Below are 20557 nucleotides of genomic sequence, written 5' to 3'. Positions count from 1 at the left end.
TGCGACCCCATAGATGGCAGCCCACCAGGCTCCTCCGTCCCTGGGATTCTCCAGGCAAGAACACTGGAGTGCGTTGCCATTTCCTTCTCCTACGCATGAAAGTGAAAAGTGAAAGTGAGGTTGCTCAGTCGTGTCCAACTCTGGCGACCCCATGGACTGCAGCCTAGCAGGCCTCCATCCATGGGATTTTCTAGGCAAAAGTACTGGAGTGGGGTGCCATTGCCTTCTCCGGAATTTCAGAGTAGTCATCAAAATAAACAGCCAGTTGAATTAAATAACCCTTTGCCATCTTTATTTGTTCTGTCTTTGACAGTCCTAGAGATGGTTTTGGAAACACTGATCGTTTGTCCCTACTGAATCAGTCTCCACCATCCTTACGGGCAAAATTTCCAACTGACATTGGCAAAATTCACAGCATGCCTGCTCCCATCTAGATTCAAGTAGATCCTTCAAAATCTCTTCCCAGAGTTAATCAATACCCTATACGTATAGAAGCCCTTCAAGGCATAAAGTCTATAATAGAAGATTACAAAGCTCGAGGCTTTATTATCTGCATACTAGTTCCTGTAATGATGCTATTTCATCTGTGAGAAAACCTAAGGGCAGAGTGGAGGATTGTCCAGGACCTCAACATTGTTGCTCCCCGATACCCTGATGTTCCTAACCTTCAGATGTTCTAACATCTATTCCTACTGGAAGCAAATTCTCTACTGCAATTGATTTATTCAGTGAATTCTTCAGTATTCCACTTGATGAACTAACCAGCATCTTTTTACCTCTACTTGGGAAGAAAAACAATTCACCTGGACAGTAATGCTTCAGGGTTTTACTGAGCCCTTCTTATTTCTTGTAAAACCTAAAGGTTGATCTAGATGATATAAAGTTCCCTATAGGTCTACTCTGTTGCATGTGTGAATGATTTGCCTCTTTGATCTTCTTAAGCCTGCTCACAGGAAGACAGCAACCATTTACTAAAGCTGTTAGCCTTAAAGGGACATAAGGTCACCAAAGAAATATTGCAGTTTGCCCAAAACCAGGTTTGATATTTAGGGTAACTGATATCAGAACAAGGGCTATACTTAGATCTAGACACACTTAATAGTGATTGAGAAATCTATTTTACTGTCCAAGTACTTCAACAAATCTGTGCTGTTTGGCAGTTTTACAACATTTTCATTGTGCTTACCACTCTCAGTCCCGCGGTTCAGCTGATCACAGTAATGGCATTATTAATACTCAACTGGCAAAATCAGTAGAGGTCCTACAAGTACTTTGGCCCAAAGCATTGCTATTGGCCTCTCTAAATCTCAGATCCACACTTTTTGGAACTCAAAAATTCTCACCCTTTGAAACAGTTGCAGGACACCCAGCACATTTGGTTCCTGCTTTTTTGGCCTCCAACTGAAAAAGGAGAGATATTCCAATAATGTGAAGGCCAAATTTCTCCTATTAAAAATAACCATGTTTTGGTAGAGCAATCTTTTTATACTGTGCTCTCAAGAGATGAAGACTTTCCAACCTGAATATTTTATCTATTAGAAAAGATACCTCCAGAAGAACTTTCTTCAACCTCATGAGAGAAGCCTCATCAGGTATTGCTAAGCAAGGCTTGTGCCACAAGAGTCCAAGGAATAGATTCCTAGACTCTCCAAATTCTGAAGGAACCTCAAATAATCTGGTGATATTAAAGTAATTATTTCCCATAACTGAAGCAGATGACATCTGATGAGGCAACTTCCTGAAGAAGGTTGAACCAAGTCTGTTGGAAATTTATTGCTAAACATTGGTGATGACATAATGCTTCAGATCGTCTCCAGTGTCCTTGATCTTGATAATACAGAACAAGGACTATAGATACAAACGGTCTGAGAGTTCTCCCTCCTACTCCCCCTTGCTACTCAAATATGAACTCAGTAATTTCCCATTCTGTGCTACTCCCCTCTGATGTGAGATACCATACCCAGGAAAGGTAGTTCCTGAAGTTAAGGGGAAAAAAGCCATTGAAACTAGAAAACCTGACTCTTGATCAATGGTACTCTGAAAAAGAAATCCTGATCAAGGGAGGGGAAATATAAAAAAATAACAAAAAGAAACCTCAATTAAATAGATCTGGAAGGCCAGAAAGAGGAGCTCTCATGTGATGAGTCTATCAGGAAGAAGACTCTTCTTTCTTGGCAATGATTTGGCCAATGAAAAGACACATGCTTGTTTACTACAGCTCTTCAAACTTCCTTTTCCACTCTATAAAAGAGTTTACCTTCCATTGCTGTGTGGGAGCTACATATGGCACCAAGATTGCAACTTAGATGCCCATCAACAGATGAATGGATAAAGAAGTTGTGGTACATATACACAATGGAATATTACTCAGCCAAAAAAGGAACACATTTGAGTCAGTTCTGATGAGGTGGATGAACTTAGAACCTATTATACAGAGTGAAGTGAGTCAGAAAGAGAAAGATAAATATCATATTCTAACACATATATATTGAATATAGAAAAATGGTAGTTAAGAATTTATTTACAGGGCAGCAATGGAGGAACAGACATAGAGAATGGATGTATGGACATGGGGAGAAGAGAGCAGAGGGTGAGATGTATGGAAAGAGTAACATGGAAACTTAATTACCATACATAGAATAGATAGCCAATGGGAATTTGCTGTATGGCTCAGAAACTCAAACAGGGGCTCTGAATAACCTAGAGAGGTGGGATGGGGAGGGAGGTTCACAAGGGAGGGGATGTATGTATATCTATGGCTGATTCATGTTGAGGTTTGATAGAAAACAACAAAACTCTGTAAACCAATTATATTTCAATAAAAAAATAAATAAAAAATATGTAAAAAAAAAAAAAAAGATTGCAGACTCTGAACTGAAATTCTTTGCTGATTCTGAATAAACCCATCTTTGCTAGAGAAACATCTATTTGTCTTAGGTCCATACTTCCATCTTTGTTCCCCTTAAAATTTACCCCCCAAAGAGTACCCAGAGTGTTAATTTTAAAGAAAGAAGTCATATCATGTCATCCTCCTTTCAAAATTCTCCAATGACTTCCCTCTTTGCAAGTAAAAGTAAAGCAAAACTAAGTAAGAGCCTTTGCAAACTGTAAAGACCTGAAAATGACACAAAGTTGATACTGATGACTTTGCTCTTATTTTTGCTTTATTGAACCCTGCATAGAGGAGAAAATAGTTGCCAAGATTTCATCATTTAAGAACGCCTCAAAAGCAAAATCAACAGCAATTTAGATGAAGAAGGGATAAACAGGTGAAAAAAGGGATGAAGAAATAAAAGCACAGAGGAGTATGGCAACATCAGCATAGCAATAGAGGCATTTATATTTGTCAAGGAAGATCTTACCTGTGAACAGCCCATCAAGTGTGATTTGGCCCAAACCTTGATGCCTAATAGCAATTATCTCATGCCATTTGCCATCACTATATTGTTTACCATCATCATTAGTTGTGGTAACTTCCACTGCAGACCCCTTAAGGGAATGAATGAGTGAAAAAAAATCAGCGAGTAAATATACATATTCAGTCAGTTCATTCATTCAGTCACATCTGACTCTTTGCGACCCCATGGACTACAGCATGCCAGGCTTCCCTGTCCATCACCAATTCCCTGAGCTTGCTCAAACTCATGTCCATCGAGTTGGTGACGCCATCCAACCATCTCATCCTCTGTCGCCCCCTTCTCCTCCTGCCTTCAATCTTTCCCAGCATCAGGGTCTTTTAAAATGAGTCAGTTCTTTGCATCAGGTGGCCAAAGTACTGGAGTTCAACCTTCAGCATCAGTCCTTCCGATGAATATGCAGGGCTGATTTCCTTTAGGATTGACTGGTTTGATCTCCTTGTAGCCCAAGGGACTCTCCAGAGTCTTCTCCAACACCACAGTTCAAAAGCATTAATTCTTCAGTGCTCAGTTTTCTTTATGGTCCAACTCTCACATCCGTACATGACTACTGGAAAAACCAAAGCTTTGACTAGATGGACCTTTGTTGGCAAAGTAACATCTCTGCTTTTTAACATGCTATCTAGGTTGGTCACAGCTTTTCTTCCAAGGAGGAAGCATCTTTATATACATGTTACTCATACATGTATATTTGTTAGAAACCAATGTATAAATTTCAACACAATCCTGAGGCAAGCATGTACACATTTCAAACAGAATTCAAAGTTAAAGTTGATACATCATTCTGGCATTTCTCTGATGTATTTCTGCATTACCATGAGGCTCAAATCTGAAAAGAATTCTTCAGAATGAAAATCTCTTATAAGTACACTTGGATTTTGAGTAACTATACTCAAACATAAGTAACTATACTCAAACAAAAGGTAATGAATTTTCTATTCTAATATTTTAAATTTGGGGCCAGAAATATGAAAAAGACAAGACTTTGAAACTAATATAGTACCATTAAAATGATTCTGCTCTAAAGATAGTAAAATGTGTGGCAAGTTAGTTTCTTTTACCTTCACTACACGATGAATACCAAGAAGGAATTAGATTCACTTTAAAAATTAGAGGTTATCTAATTAGAGGTTATACTAGAGGTTATACTAGAGGTTATACTAGAGGTTATCATATTGAGTGAAGAAAGATGGAAAAAGAAAAATATCATACAATATCCCTTATGTGTAGAATCTAAAAAGAAATGATACCAATGAGCTTATTTACAAAACAGACTCACAGACTTAGAGAATGAATTTATTGTTGCCAGGGGGGAAGCATGAGGGGAAGGGATAGTTAGGGAGTCTGGGACAGGTATGTACACACTGCTGTACTTAAAAATGATAACCAAGGACCTACTGTACAGCACGTGGAGCTCTGCCCCTTGTGAGGTGGCAGCATGGGGTGAGGGAAGTTTGGAGGAGAATAGACAGATGTACATGTATGGGTGCGTCCCTTTGCTGTCTACCCAAAACTATCACAACATTGTAAACTGGCTATACACCAATATAAAATAAAAAGTTTAAATTAAAAAAAACTAGTTGCTAATACCTTTAACATAAGTATTGTGGTTAAACTTAGTACTCAGTGATTTGTAGTCTAAAATCAAGCATTTGCACTTTTGCTTAAGGTAATAGTATCAGAGTTAAAAATGAGTTCCTAAATGGATAAAATCAGGAAATGGCAGGTATTTAGAGATTAGCTCAGAGGAAGTGAGGATAAGAAAATAAAGAGAAGAGATCTCTTTCATCTTAACAGTTTGGGGCCACGTATATCATGGTTAGCACAATGGTGCGTTTTTTAATGTTAGTGAACACATAAGACTAAGTAAAAGATATTTCAACTTTGTTACCATCGTCATTTGGGCTTCCCTAGTGGCTCAGATGGTAAAGCATCTGTTTGCAATGCAGGAGACCCGGGTTCGATCCCTAGGTTGGGAAGATCCCCTGAAGAAGGAAATGGCAGCCCACTCCAGTATTCTTGCCTGGAAAATCCCATGGACCGTGGAGCCTGGTAGGTTACCATCCACGGGGTGGCAAAGAGTCGGACATGATGGAGCGACTTCACTTTCACTTTTCACTTTCACCATCATCATTTAAAACTACTATGATTAAAGAAAAAAAAAAAAAAGGAAATTACTCTAAACCTTCAAAAGGAAAACAATTTTTGCTTTCTTTCTTTGAGCGTCTTCAGTCATGTCCAACTCTTTGCAACCCCATGGGACTGTAAGAATACTGGAGTGGGTTACCGTTTCCTTCTCCAGGGGATCTTCCCAAACCAGGGAACAAACCCGTGTCTCTTGTGCCTCCTGCATTGGCAGGCAGGTTCTTTACCAGCTGAACCACAGGAGAAGGCCCTTAGAAATAATTAACTTCAATCAATACAATATTTTAAAAACAAAACCAAAAAAAGATTGGATAAAATATTACAAAATAAATGTTTAAATTACTTGGAATGTTTCATCAAATTCTAATTATTTTGCTATACTGGTTTTCAAAACTGATAAAACTGACAATTATCTGATGTAATATGGTGATGGTTTAATATCACAAAAGTACAGTATTAATCACACCATTGTCAATAGAACATTTGTTTATATTTCTCTAAAATAGCTTCAGCAACATACCCTGTCCATTCTATGCATTTAATTGGCTCCTGTCAGGCCTCATACAGAGGATGACAACATGTATGACATACAGGATTTCATATTACCAAAAAAGAGCTTTTAATTTCCCATGAGTAGGGGAGGGTTTGCTTCCCACATGGACAATACCCCAACTTTTATAGGCAACTCAATCAGCTAGAAATATGAGCATTTTGATAAGTTCTCAAATCTTTATAAGTTGACTTCCCATATAACTCTTTCTTTCTACATATTCTTTTATTTTCTTCCACCCAATTTCAACATTTTAATATTTTACAAACACACATTTCATTATCGTAGTTTAATAATTAAAACCAGAACTGGTGTCGTGCCCAATTAATGTGCCCTGGTAGCATGCCCATTAGTTTTTCCATTAGTGAATTCAACAATACTAATGGGATTACTAGCATGGGATGCTAATTGGGCGTAACATAAGAAACTGGCTTACTTCTTAGCATACCCTTGCTAATGATGAAATTAATGAGCATTTTATTAAATGCTGTCTCATCAAAGTGTACTTAGTTAGCGTTAAAATTGTTACCAACGATGCTGCATTCTAAAGATCAGGTGTCTGAGTAAGTGGTTCTTCATATTATGTTTGGCAACAATCTGAAGCATTAATAGTTCTCTCCATCAGAAATCACACTTATTGGTGACACATTCCAATACATAACAGATAGCCTCACTATGCCAAATTTTCTTCATACTTAGGAGAACTCAGCATACTATTTTTTTGATGATAGTTTAAGATATTTCCCCCACCAATATTAAGAGAATAATTCTGCGGTTAAGTCTGGTGTCAAACCTGGTGCAGTTTGTTCTTTCTATTTGGAAAATATTAGACATGTTAAATAGATGCTATTCTGAATTTTTTGAAAGCTTTCACTTTCACCACTTCTCTAAGTGAAGTCAGTTTATTATGTGAATGAACATAAAACATTTAAATGAGAACCATAAGTCGTTACTAGTCAATAAAATATCATCTGATCAAGTATTTCCAAACTGAAATTAATCTAATAAAAATGGGAAGACTATAGCCAACTTTTTGAGACAATAAAAAATACAGCAGTTAAAAAATGGAGTACTTTTTCTTTAGTGACTCCTAACAAGTATGGATGTGAGAGTTGGACTGTGAAGAAGGCTGAGTGCTGAAGAATTGATGCTTTTGAACTGTGGTGTTGGAGAAGACTCTTGGAAGGAGATCCAACCAGTCCATTCTGAAGGAGATCAGCCCTGGGATTTCTTTGGAAGGAATGATGTTAAAGCTGAAACTCCAGTACTTTGGCCACCTCATGCGAAGAGTTGATTCATTGGAAAAGACTCTGATGCTGGGAGGGACTGGGGGCAGGAGGAGAAGGGGATGACAGAGGATGAGATGGCTGGATGGCATCACTGACTTGATGGACGTGAGTCTGAGTGAACTACGGGAGTTGGTGATGGACAGGGAGGCCTGGCATGCTGCAGTTCATGGGGTTGCAAAGAGTCAGACACGACTGAGCGACTGAACTGAACTGAACTGAACAATAATTCTAAGTATTCAGTGCATAATATGCAAACATATATCCAGTTTTAAATATTATAAGAAATCTTTTCCCTTTCTCACAAATGTGTCTTAATATAGTGAACTGGATTCATTTCATTGAATGAATTTTACAACTTTATGTAGAATTACACTGTTGCATAAAAATTCATTACTTAAGTTTATTAAGATACTTTTAAAAGAACAAACTATACGATGAGTACTAGAGTAGGAAATGGCAACCCACTCCAGGTATTGCCTGGAAAATACCATGGACAGAGGAGCCTGGTGGGCTAAAGTTCATGGGGTCGCAAAGAGTCAGACATGCTGAGCAACTGAGCATGCATACACAATGACTACAGGTATTTTGAAACTATGTGTTAGCGAGTAACTTTAAATTCTTACATAATGCTGTTTCCACAACTCAATATTTAATTACTTTGAATGGATTCAGGAACAGTAATCTGAAAACAACCATTGATACAAGTCAAAGTATCTAACAATTGACAAATTAAAACAAATAAGAACTAAATTAAATTATCATTAAAGAGTCAGAAATTTTATCATAGAAAATGAGTAATTTTCTTTGATTATGAACACTATTTTACCAATATTTATCAAGCCAGGAAGTCAGCCAATCTGTCAACAGACATTTATGTAGTATTACCTACTATATTCCAAGGCTCAGCATGTTAAGAATCCACCTGCAATGCAGGAGACACAGGAGACAAGGGTTCAGTCCCTGGGTTGGGAATATCCCCTGGAGAAGGAAATGGCAATCCGCTCCAGTACTCTTGCTCAGAAAATTCCATGGACGGAGAAGCCTGACAAGCTACAGTCCATGGGGTCGTAAAGAGTCAGACACGACTGAGTGATTAAGCATGCATGTTCCTAGGACTGCACTGAGCCTCAAGGATGTCCTGCCCTCCTTGGACTGTACACTCAGATAAGAAAGACACATTGAGTAAATAACTACTTGTCTGATGAGTGCAGTAAAGTGATCATTAGATAACCTTGTATCCTTTAAGACACAAGGAAAATAAAACTAGCTTGAAGTGGTACCTAAATTATTTAAAATATAAATATTTTGAATGTCAGTGACAGACATGTAAAACAAACTCTTCAGCTTCTTCAAATTTGGGGTGGCTCTTACTTTGTTCAAGAAACAATATTCATAACATACAGAACAGACTTTTAGTTGCCAAGGGGGAAGAGAATGGAGGAAGAAAGGATTGGGAGTTTGAGATTATCCAATGCAAAGTGTTATAGGATGAATAACCAACAAGGTCCTACAGTATAGCACAGAGAACGATATTCAATATCCTGTGATAAACCATAATGGAAAAGAATATTTTATATATATATATATATTTATTTATAGTATTACATATATATTTATACACTTTATATACATAAACATATATATATAGGGCTTCCCTCATAGATCAGTTGGTAAAGAATCCGCCTGCAATGCAAGAGACTCTGGTTTGATTCCTGGTCAGGAAGATCCGCTGGAAAAGGGATAGGCTACCCACTCCAGTATTCTTGGATTCCCTTGTGGTTCAGCTGGCAAAGAATCTGCCTGCAATGTGAGAGACTTGGGTTCGATCCCTGGGTTGGGAAGATCCGCTGGAGAAAGGAACAGCTACCCACTCCAGTATTCTGGCCTGGAGAATTCCATGGACTGTATACTCCAAGGGGTCACAAAGAGTGAGACACAACTGAGTGGCTTTTGCTTCACTTCATTTCATATGTTTAACGGAGTCACTGTGCCATACAGAGAAACACAACATCGTAAATCAACTATGTGTTGTACTGTGCTCAGCTGCTCAGTCATATCTGATTCTTTGTGACCCCATGGCCTGTACACTTCGATTCTAAAAAGTTCAGTTCAGTTGCTCAGTCATGTACAACTCTTTGCAAACCCATGGACTGTAGCACGCCAGGCCTTCCTGTCCATCATCAACTCCCAGAGTTTACCCAAACTCATGCCCATTGAGTTGGTGATGCCATCCAACCATCTCGTCCTCTGGTGTCTCCTTCTACTCCTGCTTTATCAGCATCAGGGTCTTTTCAAATGATCAGCTCTTCGCATCAGATGGCCAAAGCATTGGAGTTTCAGCTTCAGTGTCACTTATTCCAATGAACATTCAGGACTGATCTTTAGGATGGACTGGTTGGATTCCCTTGAGGTCCGTCCAAGGGACTCTCAAAAGTCTTCTTCAACACCACAGTTCAAAAGCATCAATTCTTGGGTGCTCAGCTTCTTTTATAATCCAATTCTCACATCCATACATGATCACTGGAAAAACCATAGCCTTTACTAGATGGACCTTTGTTGGCAAAGTAATGTCTCTGCTTTTCAATATGCTATCTAGGTTGGTCATAACTTTCCTTCCAAGGAGTAAGCGTCTTTTAATTTCATGGCTGCAGTCAACATCTGCAGTGATTTAGAGCCCCCCCAAAATAAACTCTGCCACTGTTTCCACTGTTTTTCCATCTTTTTGCCATGAAGTGATGGGACCAGATGCCATGATCTTTGTTTTCTGAATGTTGAGCTTTAAGCCAACTTTTTCACTCTCCTCTTTCACTTTCATCAAGAGGCTCTTTAGTTCTTCACTTTCTGCCATGAGGGTGGTGTCATCTGCATATCTGAGGTTATTGATATTTCTCCTGGCAATCTTGATTCCAGCTTGTGCTTCATCCAACCCAGCATTTCTCATGATGTACTCTGCATATAAGTCAAATAAGTAGGGTGACAATATACAGCCTTGACATACTGCTTTTCCTATTTGGAACCAGTCTGTTGTTCCATGTCCAGTTCTAACTGTTGCTTCCTGATCTGCATACAGATTTCTCAAGAGGAAGGTCAGTTAGTCTGGTATTCCCATCTCTTTCAGAATTTTCCACAGTTTATTGTGACACACACAGTCAAAGGCTTTGGCATAGTCAATAAAGCAGAAATAGATGTTTTTCTGGAACTCTCTTGCTTTTTTGATGATCCAGCAGATGTTGGCCATTTAATCTCTGGTACCTCTACCTTTCCTAATTCCAGCTTAAACATTTGGAAGTTCATGGTTCACATATTGTTAAAGCCTGGCTTGGAGAATTTTGAGCATTACTTTACTAGCATGTGAGATGAGTGCAGTTGTGTGGTAGTTTGAGCATTCTTTGGCATTGCCTTTCTTTGGGATTGGAATGAAAACTGACCTTTTTCAGTCCTGTGGCCACTGTGGAGTTTTCCAAATTTGCTGGCATATTGAGTGCAGCACTTTCACAGCATCATCTTTTAGGATTTGAAATAGCTCAACTGGAATTCCATCACCTCCACTAGCTTTGTTCGTAGTGTTGCTTCTTAAGGCCCACTTGACTTTATACTCTAGGATGTCTGTCTCTAGGTGAGTGATTACACCATCGTGATTATCTGGATCATGAAGATCTTTTTTGTACAGTTCTTCTGTGTATTCTTGCCACCTCCTCTTATATCTTCTACTTCTGTTAGGTCCATACCCTTTCTGTCCTTTATTAAGTCCATCTTTGCATGAAATGTTCCCTTGGTATCTCTAATTTCTTGAAGAGATCTCTAGTCTTTCACTAGTCAATTTTTTAGAAGGAGGTAAAAAAAAAAAAAAACTGTATTCATATTCCTAACCCAAAACAGAAAAAAATGTAAGACTATATCAAATAGTCTCCAACCCCCAGTATCAGTTATTTGTCTGATAATAATACATGGCGATTTCATTAAAAAGTTAGCAAATATGTCCAGGTAACCTGGATAAATTCCTTGGTGGTGAGAAAGGACCAATCCTGGCTAGCTTGAGCTCATGGGTATAAAGAGCATCATGACCCATGAGCATGTAGTTTGATTCATCTGATTATATTTTTCCAAATACACCCTAAGGCAGGCCTACTCAATCAATACCTTGTTTTCTTTTGTATATATTAATTGTCACTTTCCTGAAAATGCAGGTAACTTTTGCCTTGTAGATTGATAGTATGATTCCATGCACTTTGAAGGCATCATTAAACCCTCTCCATCCCCCTGCTTCTCCAACTGTTTGGCTTTAACAGTTTCATTAATATTTGGTGGGCAAGTCCCAGATTTGCATACAGGTCAGTATTTGGGTATATAGGGCAGGGACAGAGCAGTGGGGAATGTCAGTTTGAGTGAGGAGCACTCTTAGGCACTGTCTAAGGGAGGAGGGTAAGGGGTGGGAATCGTGGGTAGTGCCTTGTGAACACTTCCTTGAACTCTGCTATGGTTTATACCAGTCTATCTTATCATGGAGAGGAGATGAAAAAGATGAGATGGAGAGAGTTTTCTAGAAGCCAACCTCAGGATCTGAATAGCAATCATGTGGCTGAGTGGAATTAAGCATTGCTTAACGTCTTTGCCTTCCATTTCTGCAGAATCTGAAGCTACCACATCCTTTAGAAAGAAACACAACACTGTTAAAGAGATGGCAGTCATGCTTCAGTTCTGATAAAACCATTTTTTGATTAATTCTGCAAGGATTTTGCTCTATATGTTTAGAGAGTATTGTTGCGGGGTGGGGGGGGTGGCAAGCAAGGCACGTTTATTAGATACTCAAAACCTGTAAATAAACCTGTAGCCATTGTACTATTACAGCTGTAGCTCCAGGGTTTGAGTGGTCACCTAGAATTACACTCAAAACCACCAGGATGGATGTTTATGGGCACATGACTGATTGTAAGTGTGAGGCAGTGTGAAGCCACCCTGGCAGTACCATGTCCAAGTTCAGCAAGACTCTGTACTTCAGTCTTGGAAGATGGGGATCCCAAGCGAGGATGGCTGGAGTGGCATTTTGTTTTATCCTCATTCCCGCGTTTCTAGTGCATAATTGCCTACTGCAGTGCTTGGGGTACAATACAGTTTTTTTTTAAAGATTTTTATTTCCTATGCAAATCGGTTGTACATCTACTTATGTGACAGAGGGTTTTTCATTTGTTTGTTTTGCTTTGTTTACAGTTGTTGGCCTTACCCTGTGTCATTAGTTCCCTGAACCTACAGCCCCTGTATTGGCAGGTAGAGTCTTTACCACTGGACCTCCGAGGAAGTCCCAGGATAAGACATTTTTAACAATGTTTCATTGAATGAAATAAACTAAATTCAGTGCCAGTTCTATCATCAGATCACTGTGTGACTCTAGTTAAGACACGTTGTCTAAAGCAGGGAAGAAAACAATACCTCATGTGGCAACTCCAAGAATGAAGACAGGCAATCAACACGAACCCACGGTGTGTACTTTTAAAGCTCTATGAATAAATGTCTATATGATTAAAGCTTTCCCTTTCTGGCTTTGTCTCAAATATACCCAGATAGTAATTTAGGTAGATTTAGGTAGGAATTAGGTATATTTAGGTAGAAAAAGCAGAACCAGATTTTTTTTTCTTTCTCATTGATTATTCTTCTATTTTAATGGATTGTTTCCTTTCTTATATGTTTTTGCTGATATTTACATCTAGCAGTCTTTTTTTTTTTCATCTTGTTAATCATTCTTGGAGTGTTTTCATTCTATTAGTAATCAACTTCTTTGTCACATTTAAAATCAAATATTTTTGTCCATTTATTTTATGGAATCTAGAAACTAATATGACCTATACCGTAACTCCCCCCTCTATTAAACTGACACCTTAGAAACTTTTAAGTCATTCATCTTTCGTCCTCTCCTTCAACTCTTAGTAATTTTAGCACCAAACAATTATCAGATTTCTTTTTCCTTTGCTGCCTGTCTCTTCTATGTCAAAGATTCTTTGGCACTGTAAAACACATCTCTACTCAGTCTGTCATTAAATACTTTGGCTGAACTTAATATCCCTAGGTTTACCACTCACCACTGCTTCTCCACTATATTTCAGATTATTTTTTTTTCTTCTGAAACATTCTTGCTGAAACATTTCCTTCCAATATAGTGCATGGATGGCATTTTAATTGAGTCTCTGGACATCAACAAATATTCTTCCATGTTGAAAAGCTTGGTCACAGATCTGCTGTATTACTTTGGGAAAATTAATTTAACTCTGACTTAGATTTTCACCTGTGAAAAGTGAAGTGAAGTCGCTCAGTCGTGTCCGACTCCTAGCGACCCCATGGACTGCAGCCTACCAGGCTCCTCCGTCCATGGGATTTTCCAGGCAAGAGTACTGGAGTGGGGTGCCATTGCCTTCTCCGAAAATGGGAATAACAAGTATCTACCTTATAGAATTGGTGTGATGTTTAAATGAGATCATATGTGTGTGCATTTATGTATAGAGAGAACACTTAGAATAATGGAGACACACAGAGGTCCTATAGAAGCACAGGCTTTGCTTAATCTTGCCAGGCATTTGATGAGTCCTTTCAATAAATTCATAATCAAGATGTCTTCATAAATCAGATTTTCTCTATTTTATATTTCATTAATTTCTTATCCATCTTTTACTTGTGCATGTGTTGTTTGCTTTCCTTTTGAATTTCTTCTTCATATTTGTATCCTCCTTAATCTTTGTTTTCATATTTTTGTTATATATTTTGACCTAGTAATAAATCTCAGCAGTCCCTCATCTAAGTAATCAACTTAAAGGATTCAAATGAAAAATAATATTTTCAGTTCCGTAATTCAATCAACTTCAGTGTGCTGCTTTTGTTTTCCAAATGCCATCTGCCTTGCCTTCAGAAACAGCTGCTTCTTACCCCTTTCTCCCAGGATGCCGGATGTGCTTAGGTGTTGGCTATTTCTTATTTGCTTACTCATTGCCCACCTATGAGCATCCCTTAGGAAGCTTCAATTCTAGGGGATTCCCAGGAGCCCTTATCAAGCCAGGTGGTTAGCAGGCTACTGTTAAAACATCAGGAATAATCCTTTTTTTCCTTGGTCTTGCCAGTTGCCAGCTCATGGCTGTACCAGCTTCCTCACCCAGGAAGAGCTCAGTCTGCCTCTTAAAGACTTCTGTTGGGTCTGGGTTGGTGCTCAGGCACACTTGGCCAGCAGGCCCTGCCTTTTCTCTTCAACATGAGTGGGTCTCCAGGGTGTAGGAAACTCTTCACCTCAATCCCTTAGATACAAGGGAAAATTTGTGCCTATTTTACCACTATAACAGAAAACACTTCTTTGACAAGCATAGATCAGAAGCTTTAAGCTGAAAACTTGAGAAAAAGGTTTTACATAGTCTTTTCCCTCAATTATTCATGGGCCCAATACAGCACGTAATGGCAAATGCTTACTAACCTTCCTCTAACAAAAGTGAAGACAACTATGCAATAGTTTCCCATTGCCCTTAGACAGTTACGCAGCAGTTTCCCATTTGCCCTGGTTCAAAACTGGAAAGGAGTACGTCAAGGCTGTGTATTGTCACGCTGCTTATTTAACTTATATGCAGAGTACATCATGCGAAATGCTGGGCTGGGTGATGCACAAGCTGGAATCAGGCTTGCAGGGAGAAATATCAATAACCAGATACACAGATTACACCACCCTTATGGTAGAAAGCGAAGAGGAACTAAAAAGCTTCTTGATGAAAATTAAAAAGGAGAGTGAAAAAGCTGGCTAAAAACTCAACATTCAAAAAATGAAGATCATGGTTTCTGGTCCTATCACTTCATGGCAAATAGGGAAACAACAGAAGCAGTAAAAGACTTTAGTTCTTTGGGATCCAAAATCCCAGCAGATGGTGATTGTAGCCATGAAATTAAAAGACCCTTGCTCCTTGGAAGAAAAGTTATGACAAAGCTAGAAAGCATATTAAAAACCAGAGACATTACTTTGCCAACAAAGGTCCATCTAGTCAAAGCTATGTCTTTTTCTGTAGTCAGTATGGATGTGAGAGTTGGACTATAAAGAAAACTAAGTGCCAAAGAATTGATGCTTTTGAACTGTGGTGTTGGAGGAGACTCTTGAGAGCCCCTTGGACAGCAAGATCAAACCAGTCCATCCTAGAGTAAATCAGTCCTGAATATTCATTGGAAGGACTGATGCTGAAGCTGAAACTCCAATACTTTGGCCACCTGATGCGAAGAACTGACTCACTGGAAAAGACCCTGATTCTAGGCAACATTGAAGGTGGGAGGAGAAGGGGACGACAGAGGATGAGATGGTTGGATGGCATCACCGACTCAATGGACATGAGTTTGAGCAAGCTCTGGGAGTTGGTGATGGACACAGAAGCCTGGCGTGCTGCAGTCCATGGGGTCGTAAAGAGTAGGACACGACTGAGTGACTAAACTGAACTGAACTGCCCTTAGGAATAATTTAAACCCTTTATTTGCTTCCAAGATCCTAAATTACTTAGTTTCTACCCAACTTTTCAACCTACCACTGTTCTCTTTGTTCTCTACTCTATAACCATCTTAATCTTATTTCAATGCACTGAATATGCTATTTTAGCTGTGGGTAAGTCACATCACTTTTGAAGTTTCGTTTTACTTGTTGTAGAGTGGGAATAATAAAGCACTCATCTGTAAGTTTTTGGTGAGGATTCATTGTGAAAATATAAGCAACTGATAAACTCTCAAAAATGTCAACTCTTATAATTATTCATTTACCTGAGGATCAAAAAGAAAATATGGGCGTCCATTCTTCAACTGAATTGCAAAATACTCTTCCTGATTGCCAGGTGATGCCGCAAAGACAATCAAACCTTCAGGCACCCTTGTTCGAAAGCTGGCTTTAATACCTGGGGAGAAAAGTGCAATCAGCAAATCAGGGCTGGGTTTTGTTGATTCTCTCTGGTAAATGTACATTTACTTTCATTATTATTTATGATGTAAGGAGTGCAATCGGGGAATTATACACAACATTGCCCTGGGATGGTCCAGCCACTTGGTTTTAACTGTATCCCATTATGAATGCCAACCCATACTTGGAAACTCAAGCCTGCACTCCCACTAATCAATATATAATGAAGTTTAAATATGTGCAAAACTTATCAACATAAAAAGATATGTTGTCAACCCAAAACTGGATACAAAAGGGATAAATGCAGTAATATTATCAGAGTTATAAATGGATTTTGATATGAAAGAAACACAAGGGGCTTTATTTAAAATACTTATGAAGTTTAAAGAGTTAGTCCAGTAGTAGAAGCTAAAAACTAGAAAGATCTGCTATAAAGTGGTCCACAGAGCCAATTTTCCCGTCACTAAATGCTCTGCAGCCTTCAGAATTCCGGGGCTCCACTCACCCTTCAGATTACCTACCAGCACTGCTAGAGACACACAGTGCTCTTGGCTCTCAGAAATGGCCCCAGCTCAGGAAGCAGGGGAAACATGTGATGCTTCTCTGTGATGTCTTCCAACTACCAGACACTGGCCTGACCTCCCTTCTACCAGGCGTCCCACCCATTCAACCCATACTATCGAGCTCTTCCTCCAAGTAAGATGTTTTGTCAATGAATTGAAACTGGAAAAGAAGTTTAAGAGGTTCAATTGGTGTCCTCAAACAGCTTCAAGTTTAGTTGGAGATATAAAACGTATGTGTCTTAACAGACATATCAATATTTCATAGGAACCTTAGGTACACGAATCAAGGTAAACTGCAGGAGATGGAAAGAGTGAACATCGACATTTTAGGAATCAGTGAACTAAAATGGGCTGGAATGGGTGAATTTAATTCAGATGACCATTATAGCTACCCTGTGGGTAAGAATTCCTGAGAAGAAATAGAGTAGCCCTCATTGTCAACAAGAGAGTCCAAAATGCAGTACCAGGGTGCAATCTCAAAAACAACAGAATGATCTCTGTTCGTTTCCAAGTCAAACCATTCAATTTTACAGTAACCCAAGTCTATGCCCCAACCAGTAATGCTGAAGAAACGGAAGTTGAACGGTTCTATCAAGACCTACAAGACCTTCTAGAACTAATGGCAGAAAAAGATGTCCTTTTCATCATAGGGGACTGGAAAGCAAAAGTAGAAAGTCAAGAGATATCTGGAGTAACAGGCAAGTTTGGTCATGGAGTACAAAATGAAGTAGGGTAAAGTCTGAGAGTTTTGCCAAGAGAATACACTGGTCATAGCAAACACCCTCTTAAAACAGCACAAAAGATGACTCTACACATGGGCATCACCAGATGGTCAATACCAAAATCAGGTTGAATATATTCTTTGGCCCTGAGTGCCCTGTCTCATGCATCGAGCCTGGACTGGCAGTCTATTTCACATATGGTAATATACATGTTTCAATGCTATTCTCTTAAGTCATCCCACCCTCGCCTTCTCCCACAAAGTCCAAAAGTCTGTTCTTTACATCTGTGTCTCTTTTGCTGTCTAGCAGTGAGGTATGATAAGTGACATAGGCCTATTTACAAGATATCATTTGATTCAAAGGGATTAAGGAATGTTCCAAAAAGAATAAGATATTTGAGCTTGTTTTCAGAGAATATGAAGGATTCTGGGGGATGTTGTTATAAAGGCCAGAGGCATGCAAAATATTCAGGAAAGCTGAATGTAGAGAAGGGAACTAAGAGATGAATTTGGAGAAATAGGCAAGACCCCATTTCAGGCCTTATATAGACTATCTGGCTTAAGGAGTCTGCATAGAAGACAAAGATGGAAAGGAAGGTTGTGGTATATCTGTCTTTAGTGAATTATTCCAATACCAACAAAGGCAAGCTTGGGGTGTGGACTTTAGACTTTCCAAAGAGGCAACTGAAACTTTACCTGGCCTTCTTAGCTTCTGCAACTTTATCTTCTAGATTTCATGCTTTTGGCCCTTTTCAAACATGCCTGTTCTACTCATTGTGATGTTTCACTGCGTCACACACTCTGAGTCTCTGTATCCCACCTTCTAGGACATTACGTTCTTGTTAGACTTCTGATATCTCTCTCATTTCCCAGAAATAGAATGTTTGTCTCATCACATCATTTTTCAGCATTCACACTCACTTGAACCCCTCATATAAGCTTTATTACTCTCATCTCTCCTACTAAGTGGACTTAAAACAGCTGGAATTTGTCCTATGGACAAAGGGAGGTTTTAAAAATTGGGTGGAGGAAGGGATGAAGATGCTCAAAGTCAAGCTAAGGCAACCAAACTACAGTGGAATGTCTGGAGGATACAGATAATTTAACTACAGAGGAACTAGTTAGGCTATTACTGTGCTTTGGGGGAAATAAGATGATAAGGATGTTAATTAAAGACTGACATGTAACTAAATGGATTGAAAGAATGGAATCTATATATTTCAGAAGAGAATCATTAAGACAAGTTGTTATGAGGTGATGATAGGGGTAATGTGGTCAATTCTTTTCACCAATTACTGAGGGGAAAATAGCATTATTAACAGAAATAGAAAGGTCAGGAAAAGAAGAAAATACAGGGTTGAGGATATAAACTCCATCTGGGGCAGAGTGAATGTATATTAATGATGTATAAAAAAAACTATCCATCATTTGGAAATAAGAAACTAAATCTCAGAAGAGAAAATGGAGCTAAGAAAATAAATTGGCAATCACCAGTCAAAAATTCATGTCTCTGGGAGAGCGAATGAAGAAGACATAAAAAGAACTGTTTGGGGAAATGCCCTAGTTTTAAGAGAAGGAAAGAGTAGGGACAATAATAAAGTTAAAACAATCAAGATAATGCTATAAAATGGAAACATAGGTAGGAGAGAAATTTAAGAAAGCAAAGTTAACTGTCACCTCCCATAAGTCCAGAATAATGAGAGCTGAAGAAAAGCTCACAGAGGTGGTCGTTACTGTCTTTTTTAACTGAGTAGAATGACCAGAGTTCCAAAGGCTGGCTGATCAGGACGGAAAGGATGAGTAGGAAATGGACATAGGACTCTCACTAGAAAAATCTGGTAGAGAAAGAAACAGAAGACCTAGAAACTAATTAGCGTGGCCCAGTCAAATAAAAGGAGATATTTGCCAAGAAAAGCTGACACAGCCAAAATCTGGTGTACCTTCTGATCAGAGAAAAATCACATTTCTATCAACTCTTTTTCTCTTAAGTGTCTCTTGTTTTGGTTCAGAGTGGCCCTCTTCACATTTAAGTGACCATTTAAAAAATTTATATGTTGTATCAAATGCTGTAATTGAAACTATTGCTTTAAAATTAAACAACTGAAGGTTATTTCATAAAAACAGCTACAATTCAGATATGTAGAAAAAACTCTCAATCAGGGTGCTGGAGGCATCTCTGTGGCAGTAAAAAGGGAGCCAAAGTCAGGATTTGAGGGAAGAAATTAATAATTGCTCAGCCTGGAAATACAATTACTTGTCCCCAGTTGATGGGAAATTTGGTGAAAGAAATTTTGGATCAGAGTAAGAATTACAGAAATAGTATCAATTATTATCTAATATCAAGAATATGCATGTGCATGCATTTTTTTGACCCAACATTTAATTTCTAAGTTTTACACTTACATAATACAGATATATATAAAATTTAGTTCGACTAAAAGAGAATACACAAATCAAGGCATATTTCTGTGAGAAGTGAGTATTTAGTAAAGGGTAACGCTGGGCTGGATTTCTGCACAAGCTGGAATCAAGACTGCCGGGAGAAATATCAATAACCTCAGATATGCAGATGACACCACCCTTATGGCAGAAAGTGAAGAAGAACTAAAGAGCCTCTTGATGAAAGTGAAAGAGGAGAATGAAAAAGTTGGCTTAAAGCTCAACATTCAGAAAACGAAGATCATGGCATCTGGTCCCATGACTTCATGGCAAATAGATGGGGAAACAGTGGAAACAGTGGCAGACTTTATTTTGGGGGCTCCAAAATCACTGCAGATGGTGATTGCAGCCATGACATTAAAAGATGCTTGCTCTTTGCAAGAAAAGTTATGACCAACCTAGATAGCATATTCAAAAGCAGAGACATTACTTTGCCAACAAAGGTCCATCTACTCAAGGGTATGGTTTTTCCAGTGGTCATGTATGGATGTGAGAGTTAGACTGTGAAGAAAGCTGAGTGCCGAAGAACTGATGCTGTTGA

The 20557-nt window shown here is 38.7% G+C and overlaps 1 protein-coding gene across 1 annotated transcript in view; it reads right to left on the bottom strand.

The window, feature by feature from the left end:
- Positions 1–20557, bottom strand: part of USH2A (Usher syndrome 2A (autosomal recessive, mild)) — a 939168-nt gene that overhangs the window by 554081 nt on the left and 364530 nt on the right. Inside the window, exons 22-23 of the mRNA XM_010853294.1 lie at positions 16161–16291; positions 3363–3489 (exon numbers count right to left, since the gene is read on the bottom strand). Coding sequence (XP_010851596.1) covers positions 3363–3489; positions 16161–16291 — 258 coding nt within the window. The remainder of the gene's footprint in view (positions 1–3362; positions 3490–16160; positions 16292–20557) is intronic.

This window comes from Bison bison, unplaced genomic scaffold, assembly GCF_000754665.1.
Source record: "Bison bison bison isolate TAMUID 2011002044 unplaced genomic scaffold, Bison_UMD1.0 scf7180017864325, whole genome shotgun sequence".
Lineage (NCBI taxonomy): Eukaryota > Metazoa > Chordata > Mammalia > Artiodactyla > Bovidae > Bison > Bison bison.
The sequence above is the reverse complement of the archived record's forward strand: the minus strand, read 5'-3'. Positions and strand labels throughout refer to the sequence as shown.